The following is an 11963-nucleotide window of genomic DNA, read 5'->3' as shown; positions in this document are numbered from 1 at the left end:
GATATAAGATGCATTGAAGGTGGTTGATGAAATGTCTCACTGAAAACAAGGTATGTTTTTAAACTTTGAATAATATGAATAAGTTTCTGAACTAGTTTATTAAATTGTGAATAAATGTCTAGACTAGTTTCTTAAGCTGTGAATAAGTGTTTTTTTATAGTTATAAATTTAATAATGCATGTATTTTATAAATATCTGATTGTTTTAGTTAAAATAAGTTTTAAGCTATTAATGTATGATTTTTTGTAAGAATTAAGCTATGAATGCATGATTTTTTATAAGTTTTATTTGTGATTAAATGAATTTTTTATAAGTTTTAACCAGTAAATGATTTAATGTGAATTTAACATGTTTGTATTATATTAGTGTTTTCTCAAATAATGTGAATTTAGGTTTTTTAAATTGTAAGTTGTGATGAGTGTATCAACTACTATCTAATAGAACCTCCAAGGCTCCAAACATCATTAGAGGTAATTTTTCACTTGTAAATATATTTTATTAAACTAGGAATTTGTGTATTAAATTGTGAATTAAATATATTAAAATATGAATTGAGTATATTAAGATGTTATTATTTATATATTTTTTTTATAAATTTTATGTTTTCTTCGAAAATATGAGATGAAAGAAGCATTATACATATATATTTTATTTTCTCTAATTTTGAAGAAAATATGTAAAATTTAAATTATGAATATTATGTAAATGAAATTTTGAAAGAAACACCAACCCACATATCTGAAGGTATAAATGTAAGTTTTAGATAGAGAATATGAATGTGAATTTGATATATTAAGCTGTTAATTTTATTTATTAATTATGAATTAACTGTAATAAGCTGTGAATTTATTGTATTAAGTTATGATATTTTTATGAATTTTATGTTAAAATATGAACATTTGTATTAATTTTCTCATGAGTATTTTTTGTGTACTAAATATGTAAGAATCTATGAGTTTTTATAAATGTTACATTAAACTCTATATTAGTGAATTAATAAGTTTATTAAACTGTGAATATAGTATTTTAGCTGACAATGCATGATTTTATATACATATTTGGTTTGAATGGAATGACGGTCGCGATGTTGACATAAATGGTTGGTGCCAACATGTGGTAGTTGGTGGTGGTGATAGAGTTTGAGTTTGACTCCCATAAGTTAGTGAATTAATGATTTTATAATTATATTAAATAGTGAATTTTGTGTATTAAACTATGAATGTACTTTATTAGATTTTGTATTTTATATAATTTTTGTGTTAAAATATGAATCAATGTATGAATGAAAATATTAGACTGTAAAAATTACAATTTTGCCCTTGTCGTACCAAAAAGACAAAATAAATCAGGATTTTAACATGTTTAGTTTTGTGAGACGACCTAATTCTGTGAGACCGTGAGACGATTTGATTTTGTAAGACTGTGAGACGTAATCCTAGCTATTCATTTGTTAGATAAAACAAAAATCTTTTTTATAATGCAAAATAATTGAAAATTTTCGTAATTTTTTTTTCAAATATTATTTTCAGAATCAGTATTTTCCAAAAAAAAAAAAAACAAAAATTACAAAAATATAAAAATAAAAATAACTTTTTTTTATATATTCTAGTAGAATAAATAAAATATTCTACATATCTGAGAAATCTAGTATAATATTCTAACATTCTAAAAATCATATTAGAATATTTACAATGTAATATTCTATTAGAATATTTCACGTATTTTTCAAAGAAAAAAAAATGGTGATCTTTTTTTTAATTTTTAAAATTTTTTTTAGGTAATTAAAGTTTCGAAAATAATAATTAAAAAAATAATATTTGGATTTTTCATTTTATTTTGTATTTTAAAATTATTTTTAGATTTGGTCTTACAGTCCCACAAAATTAGTATGGTCTCAAATGAACCTGAACACACACACACACAAACACACACACACACACACACACACACACACACACACACATATATATATATATATATATATATATATATATATATATATATATATATATATATATATATATATAAACAAGTAGGTTCATAAAAAAATATAAATATTTTGGGAAAACGCAAAAACATATTTTCTCTTATAAAAATCAAACACAAGTACTATAAAAGTTAATTTTATTAACAGTAATAAAAAATAATTAGTTTACATTAGATTGTTTATAGTAATACAGATTTGAAGAAGGTTGTAACAATTATTTTTTTCACGTCTTTAACAATTTTTAAATTCATGTTTTCATAGTAAAAATATCAAAAATCATGCTTTTCTAATATGAAATAATTTCTCATAAATCATGGATTATCATGATTTAGTTCAAAGTTTGGATGATTTATTATCCAAAATATAAGAATGACGTGACACAATGTCATAAGTTTTTCTTATTTTTGCGTTTCGCAAATTATATGCATTTTTGCATAAACCGTTTTCTCTCTCTCTCTCTCTCTCTCTCTCTCTATATATATATATATATATATATATATATATATATATATATATATATATATATATATATATATATATATATATATATATATATATATATAGTGGCGGATGCAACCCAATTTAGTGGGTCACACCATTTTTATTACTATTAACCCTTCAAAAATCATATTTTTACTAAAAACACCCTTCTTAACACCTATTTGTACATTAAATTGCCCCAATTAATAATTCATTTAACTTGAAAACCCCAAAAAAGTTTTGAATTTTATGTTTTTATTTTTATTTTTTATGAAAATGGACCCCACTTATATTTAGTTTAGATCCGCTAATATATATATATATATATATATATATATATATATATATATATATATATATATATATATATATATATATATATATATATATATATATATATGTTCAGGTTTATTTGAGACCATTTTAATTTTGTGAAGCCGTGAGACCAAATTTAAAAATAATTTTTAAATGCAAAATAAATGGAAAAATCCAAAAATTCTTTTTTTAAATATTATTTTCGGAACTTGAATTAACTAAAACAAATTAAAAAAAAATAAAAAAAAAAATCTCGTTTTTTTTTTTGAAAAATACGTGAAATATTCTAAATAGAATATTACACTGACATATTCTAAAAAATAACTTTAAAATGTAAAATAAATGGAAAAATCTAAAAATTCTTTTTTAAAATATTATTTTCGGAACTTGAATTAACTAAAAAAAATAAAAAATAATAAAAAAAATCCTATTTTTTTTTAAAACACGTGAAATATTCTAAATAGAATATTACACTGTACATATTCTAAAAATAATTTTAAAATGTAAAATAAATGGAAAAATCAAAAAAATTCTTTTTTTAAATATTATTTTTGGAACTTCAATTAACTAAAAAAAAATTAAAAAAAAAATAAAAAAAATAAAAAAATGCATCTCACGGTCTCACAAAATTAGGCTGTCTCACATGAACCTATCCCTATATATATATATATATATATATATATATATATATATATATATATATATATATATATATATATATATATATATATATATATATATATATATATATCCTATTCTAATTAAAGAATAAGTTTAATTTCATGTTGGTAACTGTCATGCAATTAGAGTCTCTCATTAATGTTATATATTATTTATCATGCCACTTGACAACATATTAATTATTAATTCAAATTTCAAATTTTAAATTTTCCACTCTAATTTTATTAAATTCATAATTGATTCTTCATTTTAAATTTCAAATTTTAAAATTTCTCCCTTTAATTATATTAAATTAATAACATCAGATTAAAAAATAAAATAAAATGAATACAAATTATAAAATGATATAACTCCACGTATTTATTTAAATCAACGATTATAATTTTATATAACTAAAAAATATCTATTAAGTAATAATTTATTTAAAATAATTATATAATAATTTTGATTTTTTAATACGAAAGTTTAATTAATTATATAACCGTGGTTATCACGGGTTATAAACTAGTGTGTGTATATATATATATATATATATATATATATATATATATATATATATATATATATATATATATATATATATATATATATATATATATATATATATATATATATATATATATATATATATATAACACGTGGGCATTTATTTATTTAACCACGACGGTCGACGTATCAATCAAATCTTCTAAAATCTTCTAAAATCTTCTAAATGATTAAAAGCCCCACCCCAATTCCACACTTCAACTTGCTTCCTTCAAATTCAGACCATCTTCCATGCAACTTTACGGAAGCACTATTCTTGCCATTTTGTGTTCTTATGAATGTTCTTATTAGATTCAAATTATCAGAAAGTTTGTAAATTACCAGCTGTTATTACATAAACTTTTGATCCAAAAACTGTATTTTAAGACATTGAAAGCATTGTCATCTTCACTAGCTGGTACATCCAATGAAAAAAATAACATAACTAAGAATGTCCAGTTCCTTATTTTAGGAAAAAAAAAAAATGATCAGGCATTCAAATTACATGTGATGTTTTACTTTCTTGGAACTAAAATTTGAGATTTTAACATGTGATTGTGACATATCTGATATAGTATAAGCCTTATCGTACTTCGAATGTTAAAACATAATAATTACTCTGTTTTTTTTTCTTGAGAAATTTGAAGAGGATAAATTCTTGCGCATATATTTACTTATTGAATCATTGCAGGTGGTAATTAAATCCACCATTCTTATTCGTTTATGTTGGCCAACTCTTTTAAGTTATCCTGGTATTGTAATTTCTGTTGAAATCACAAAATATATTTCATGGAAGGATGCGAGCTGTCTAAAAAGAAGCAGCACCTTTTTTCACCATTTAGCAAAAACTTCCCTACTTTCAGGGGTCTTCTTTAATTTCTTCACACCATAATACTCTAAAGCTACTTTTTCAAGAACCAGATTTGATTTTGGATTTACCGATATTGTTATTTAGTTTTGTCATATTGGAGCTTTTGTCGTATTCATATGCTCTTATTACTTGTTTTTTCCGATTCAGTCTCGCTGTGTCTTTTACTCGTTTTTTCTTATCATGTTGAAATGGGTTAGAGAATAAAACCTAAATAAAATAAAACCACAAGGGTTACCTCATAATGAACTGGCAACTTGGACTAAAGTTGTGATTTTTTAAATCACGTGGACCATGTATGTAATTTTGTCTGACGAAGGCATGAAGCAGGCAGATTATTGGTTGCATGGAAATACACTCTTAATAAAAAGAAGGCTATTTTCCCTATGTATAAATGTCAGTTATCTGGTTATCTTTCAACTCAAATCAAACAAAATCCCTTTCCGAGTCCAAATTTAAGATACAACGACCCAGTTTCAGATAAATTAATGGCTTCCATTAGCTTGACTGCGTCTTCCTCACCACTACTATGTTCCAAGTAAACCTTCTTCTATGTATCTTGTTAGTTATTTTCTTCAGTTTGTTTTCATAAATGCGCTTTTCTATTCAGAAAAAAAGGGCCATTGTCTCTTTTCGTTCATAATGATCTCCTTTTCAATAATGCTTTTGGGCTTCACGATTTGGATTCTTTGCCATTACTTTGTGATTTCTATGAGTTCCCAATAACAGGGATGTTTTCGTGTTTATTTTTTAGCTGGCTACTAAGCAAGTTTACGATTCCATGGATTTGTTTCATGGATGAAATCCAATATATTGATTTTTTTTAATCATGTTTTAAAATTAGAATTAGAGCTTCCTTAATTGGCTATAGATCTTTGTAGTAAGTGTACTAATTGATTATAACTTTTTTTTTTTAATGTAGCATGAGCACAAACTTCATCAGCTCAATCAATGGTCTTCACTCTCGAAATCTCATGCATGTTTCAGAGGCGTTTCTTCGTACAAAGTTGTGCTCCATAAGTAAATCAGGTGGTAGGTCCAAAACTTCATTCGAGCCTGTAGATTTGTGGAAAACTGCTGTAAGTGTGTCATCTGGGATTGAAATACTAACAGCAGATTCCATTGCCACCATGAATTCTTTCCCCCTTGGTGCTGATGAATATGACTTGGATCTCCCCACACCTGGCTTCTCATCCATTTCAGATGCCATTGAAGATATTCGCCAAGGAAAGGTTGTTTTAAACTTCTTTTTGTTTTCCCTCGTGATTTTACTATGTGATTAAACTACACGAGTAATTCGGCATTTGCTTATTCTTTCTACAACATGGTTATTTTTATAATCTCTAAGCTAGCCTAAACTGCCATTCCTTAAAAAAGCATAATGTACTAAATGACATAAGAGTTTGGTGGTGTATAAAGAGCCACATCCACATTGAACTGAAACTCTCACACCCTCGCCTTTTTTGAAAATGGAAGAAATAACAAAATACTTTAATTGTTTTGTTTATTATCACATCTTGCTTTAATTTCTATCTATTATAACATTGCACTTTCATTTTTTTCTTATTTGTAAATTATACCTTAAAAATCCTGTATAGCATCATACTTCCATTTTTTTCCAGTTTTTTTCTCATTAGGATATTCGTACATTGTTAAATATACTCAGTTATATCGCAGTAAAACCTGCTTTGTATTCAATGATATTGCTATGACTGAGAAGTTTTCTAAATTACAATGTATGAAATAAAATTAATTACAAGTTGTCATAAAAAAGTTTTATGAACGTATGTTGATATTTATTGCATTTAACCCTTTGGTTTATACCACAGATGGTGATGGTTGTAGACGATGAGGACAGAGAAAATGAGGGGGATCTAGTAATGGCAGCATCAAGTGTTACACCGGAGGCTATGGCTTTCTTTGTTAAGCATGGAACTGGGATTGTTTGTGTAACCATGAAAGGAGAAGATCTTGAAAGATTACAACTTCCTCTAATGGTAAAACATAATGAGGACAAGAATCGCACAGCATTCACAGTTTCAGTGGTACGTAATCTTATTAAATGATTCATCTTGCAAAAGAATCTAGCTAATTATAGCAACACACTTGAAAAATCTACCTAATTATATAATTTTCAAAGTATCATAGTACCTTAATAAGGAAAAGCCATGGAAAAAAGGGAAAGTGGGATATGCTTTCACACACACATAAATGGACGTATTTTGATATTTCTTGCATTTATCCTTACCTGAAAAAGGAAAATATTTGTCGGTTATGTTGTTCTGATAGTTTTCTAATATAAAATTTATAGGATGCAAAACATGGAACAACCACAGGGGTGTCGGCTAATGATAGGGCAACAACAGTAAAAGCTCTAGCTTCAAAAGAGTCAAAGCCCGAGGACTTTAATCGCCCAGGCCATATATTTCCATTAAGATACAGAGAAGGAGGTGTTTTGAAAAGAGCTGGTCACACCGAAGCTTCGGTTGACCTAGCCATGCTAGCTGGGTTCGACCCTGTAGCAGTCATATGTGAGGTGGTGGATGATGATGGCTCGATGGCTCGATTACCAAAACTTAGGAAATTTGTCGAAAAGGAGAACATGAAAATCATTTCTATTGCTGATCTTATCAGGTGGGTGATGTCGTTTTGACCAATATATATGGGAATGTATGAGTGTGGTTTTCTTGACATTTGATTTAAATTGGCAGGTATAGGAGGAAAACCGATCATTTAGTAGAACAAGTTTCTGCTGCACGTATACCTACTACATGGGGGTCGTTTGTTGCCTACTGTTATAAGTCGATCTTAAATGGGATGGAACATGTCGCTATGGTCAAGGTGAGCAACATTCATGTCTTTTACACACACGATCAATCAAAACAAAATAGAAAGTTGGGAATAAAATGATGAAAAGTTGCATGCGTGTCTGTTGAAACAGGGTGAAATCGGGGATGGGAATGATATACTTGTGAGGGTACACTCGGAATGCTTAACAGGAGATATATACGGATCTGCTAGATGTGATTGTGGGAACCAACTCGCACTTTCCATGCAACAAATCGAAGAGGCTGGGAGGGGTGTAGTGGTATACCTCAGAGGTCATGAAGGCCGAGGCATCGGTTTAGGCCACAAACTTCGTGCTTATAACCTTCAAGATGATGGACGTGACACTGTGGAAGCCAATGAGGACCTCGGCTTGCCTGTTGACTCAAGGGAATATGACGTTGCTGCACAGGTACGCTCACCATGTTGGAAATAACCACATAAAGCTTGCCTAGTCTCATAATTCACTAGTGTAGTATATGTATTTATATTATACAATACTTGTTTGTACTACTATACAATACTATATATTATATGGTACTATATACAAGTGTGTGCTATGCACTTTTGTCAGGCCACCCAATTAGACTGTAATCTTGATTTGTTTGAACCATATGCAGATTTTAAAAGACCTTGGTGTTAGAAAGATGAAGCTGATGACGAACAATCCGGCTAAATGCATTGGGCTCAAAGGATATGGTTTGGAAGTTACAAGCAGAGTTCCCCTTTTGACTTTGATCACGGAGCACAACAAGAGATATCTTGAGACCAAGCGAACCAAGATGGGTCATATTTACGGGTCAGTGAATAATGGGGTTAACCTCATCCATCAAAACGATAAAACGCACTCAGTGTACCCGACTAATTAACAATTTTGAGATGTATAAGTACGAAGTCGATTCATATACTTCACTTACAGAGATAAGAGAGATAAGAGAAGTCACGCTAAAAAGAATTTGTTAAATAAATTGTCGGTTTGTCATCGAGTGTTGTAATTGTAATGTAAGTCGTGTAAAAACTTCATTACATTTTATTGTCAAGTTTAGTTGGTTCGAAGAATAAAATGAAACGTTCAAACATGTTATTTGCTATTTGTAAATACAAAACTAAATGAAAGAATAATGATAAATTAATAATAAATATTATTATACAAAAATAAACTTTAACTGGCTACACCAATAGGGACGACGCGTAAAATTAGCAACAACGTTGTTTACGTTGGCAACAGTTTACCGTTAGCCTGATTACACGATTGTACCACCATAATTAATCAATAGCGGCAACAAGATATTACAAAAACATTGACTTTTAGCGGTGATTGCAATGCTTTTGAGTAGACAAAACTTCAAAAATGGTGCCTGTGGTTTTACAAAATCTCAAGTTTGGTCCTTAATTTATAAAAAATTCATGGATCCTTCCTGTGGTTTCAAAACTTTTAACATTTGATCATTCTGGCTCACTCCGTTACCATTTAGCCGTTAAGTAAGAGACATTTTTGTCATTTCACTACGTAGGGATTATTTGAGGTTTTCTATTACTTTTTTTAAATAAATAAATAACTAAATAAAATTTAATATGCAAGGGGTCCCACCCTATCACTCACACACACACACACACACACACACTCTCTCTCTCTCTCTCTCTCTCTCTCTCTCTCTCTCTCCGGAGTCTTGCTCGTTCAGCTTATGTCTAAGCTTTAACGAATCCACTCGTCTATCCTCCGCCACCGGAAATCTGATGCTAATTGGTTTGCCATTAAAGTTGCCACCAACCTTTCCACTGGCGGGATTCTCTATCTTAGTCACCTTAAGCTTGTACGCCTTGTGGGATCGGGTAATCTTGGCCGTGTCTTCCTCTGTCGCCTCTGAGACTATGAACACACACCATTGTTGAGGCGATGCTATGGATTCAATTTGAGTTGGGGATTCAATTTTTGAAGGGGAGCCATCACCATCATGTTCTGGTCTGACTTCTTAGAGAGGGATTTGATACAAGGTTTCTGATTTCAAGTTTGAAGATCAATTTGAGTGAGGAATATATTTGAGATGGGTTTATGGGACTCTATCCATTTCTAGATTACCTAAGTTATAGGTTTTCACAGTTATAGCGGCAAGACCGTCTTCCATAACGAGACTGTAAAGAAAAGTTAGGGACCATCTGTTCTATCGCTATCCTGATTCTCCGGCGAGGGTGGTGGTGGTCGGTACCGGTGATTCTAGGTTTGTTTTTGTGGGTCGATTCTAATGCTCCTCGTCGACTGATTCTAATGTCGGGAACCAACGGTTGGATGATTGGGTGAGCCCGATTAATCTGTTTTTTGTTTCAAAAAAATCTCAGTTCGACGATGTTCTTGAATCATTGCTGGAGATTGAAGACAAAATTTTCAACTTAGCATGGATTAAATCCTTGCAGACCTTTCAACAAAAAGATCAAAAGGTAAATCTTCAAAAATTCGATTATGGTAATTAGAATTGGACCAAAACGGGAACAAGAGTGACAACTATGGCTAAAACCTTCATCTGGATTCTAGCGATTTTCATGTTTTGGGTTCTAACGAATTCGATTTTCAAATCTTGATTTATGGGCTTGAACACAATTCGATTTTCAACATCACACCCACACATATTGGACACACTTATGGGTCTGGAAAAGGACCTGAAGATGTCTTTTTAAATCGTAAGTTCGAGAGAGAGAGAGAGAGAGAGAGAGAGAGAGAGAGAGAGAGAGAGCTTTAATATTAAATAATTAATTTTTTTTTCTTTTTCCTTTAAATAATGCAAAACTTCATAAATGGTCCTTTTGGTAGTGAAAAAACAAAAATGCTCTTTATTTAACGGTCAAAAGTTAACGGAGTTAGCGAAAATGACCATATGTTAAAAGTTTTGAAACCATAGGGATGATCCATGAGGTTTTTGTAAATTAAGGACTAAACTTCAAATTTTCGAAAACCATATGGACCATTTTTGAAGTTTTGTTTTTCAAAATAATAGCTACGGAGAAATAGAGACGATCCATTAGCGACGCCATATTGTCATTAATGGTATCAGCGGTGTAATACCCTATCTTTTGCAGCAACAAAATATTTTTTGTTGTGACATGATGTATAATAACAAGAAATTTACTCGTGATTTATATTTGTGTCAACCAAAGGGTAACATTGTGATATCAAGTGTATTGGAAAAATGTCTCTCCCTCACCGGTAAAAATATAAAAGTTGTAGATTTAAAAAAAAAAAAAAAAAAAATCCATCACTATCAAATAAACATTTACATTACTTAGCATGTCCCAAAATCCCATATAAATAATTAAATTATCAACAAGACTCCTTAATTACGGATTGGCTTTGAATTGAGGAGTTCGTTACTTCGTTTAGGTTAATTTTTCAATTTAGTCAATGTTAATTCGTTTTATTTTTCCTTGTATTCATACTCTTGTATTCGCATCTTTGCGTCGATTTCCCATTCGATATATATGGTTTTCTATTGAAAAAAACACAAACTCCATTAGAGTTTTGCTTTTAATGTCATCTATCATTTAGAATATTTATTAAACTAGTTATGAGATTCATATATTACATTAGTTAATTTAAAAAAAGATAAATATAAATTTCAAAATATTTAAAACTTTGAATTTATAAGAAAATAAGAAAAATAATGAATTATTATTATAATGAAAATATTTTTTATTTTTTAAATTTAAACAAATAATTTAAATAAATAAAAGAAACTAATAAGCTTTAAGTTTGAGAATTTTGAAATTAAAAGATAAGTTTATCAATGAAATTGATATCAATTTGTTACTATATTTATGACAATTATTAGATTAAATGTAAAATTTAACAAAATAGAAAAAAAAATTATAATATGATCTATGAAGAAAATTAATTCAAAATAACTACAAAATAACATTTATCAAATTAAATGAAAGTGTGACAAGTGATAAAAAAAACTTTAATTTATTAGATAGGATTCAAAATTCTAATCATGTCCCTAAAGTTGAAATACCAAAAAATCAATATCTTCGCTTTTAATTTTAGGATTTATTGTTACCATAAATTTGCTCAAATTTGAAATTGAACAAAAATAAATCAGTAGAGAAAATTAAGAGAGTTGATTATGTGTGACATCCTTTATTTTTCAGAAAATATTAAAATTTGTTCTTTACACTTTAAAATACTATGTTGTCTTTGTTTCGAAAAATCTTAGTTTAATAAAACATTTTGAGATAAAAAATAATGTTCCGAATACTATTACAAGTTTGTTTCTTTATTCACTCGGCATC

The 11963-nt window shown here is 28.7% G+C and overlaps 1 protein-coding gene across 1 annotated transcript; it reads left to right on the top strand.

Moving 5' to 3' along the window:
* Positions 1-5928: 5928 nt before the first annotated feature.
* LOC145015755 (bifunctional riboflavin biosynthesis protein RIBA 1, chloroplastic-like) lies at positions 5929-8555 on the top strand. The gene is made up of 6 exons (XM_078974228.1): positions 5929-6088; positions 6686-6901; positions 7168-7490; positions 7568-7697; positions 7798-8094; positions 8303-8555. Exons 1-6 carry the CDS (start codon positions 5987-5989, stop codon positions 8549-8551), a joined length of 1317 nt encoding a protein of 438 aa, XP_078830354.1. The 5' UTR covers positions 5929-5986; the 3' UTR covers positions 8552-8555.
* The last annotated feature ends 3408 nt before the right edge of the window (positions 8556-11963 follow it).

Source organism: Lactuca saligna, chromosome 9, assembly GCF_052625555.1.
Source record: "Lactuca saligna cultivar CGN05327 chromosome 9, ASM5262555v1, whole genome shotgun sequence".
Lineage (NCBI taxonomy): Eukaryota > Viridiplantae > Streptophyta > Magnoliopsida > Asterales > Asteraceae > Lactuca > Lactuca saligna.
This window is presented reverse-complemented; position numbering and strand designations above follow the sequence as displayed.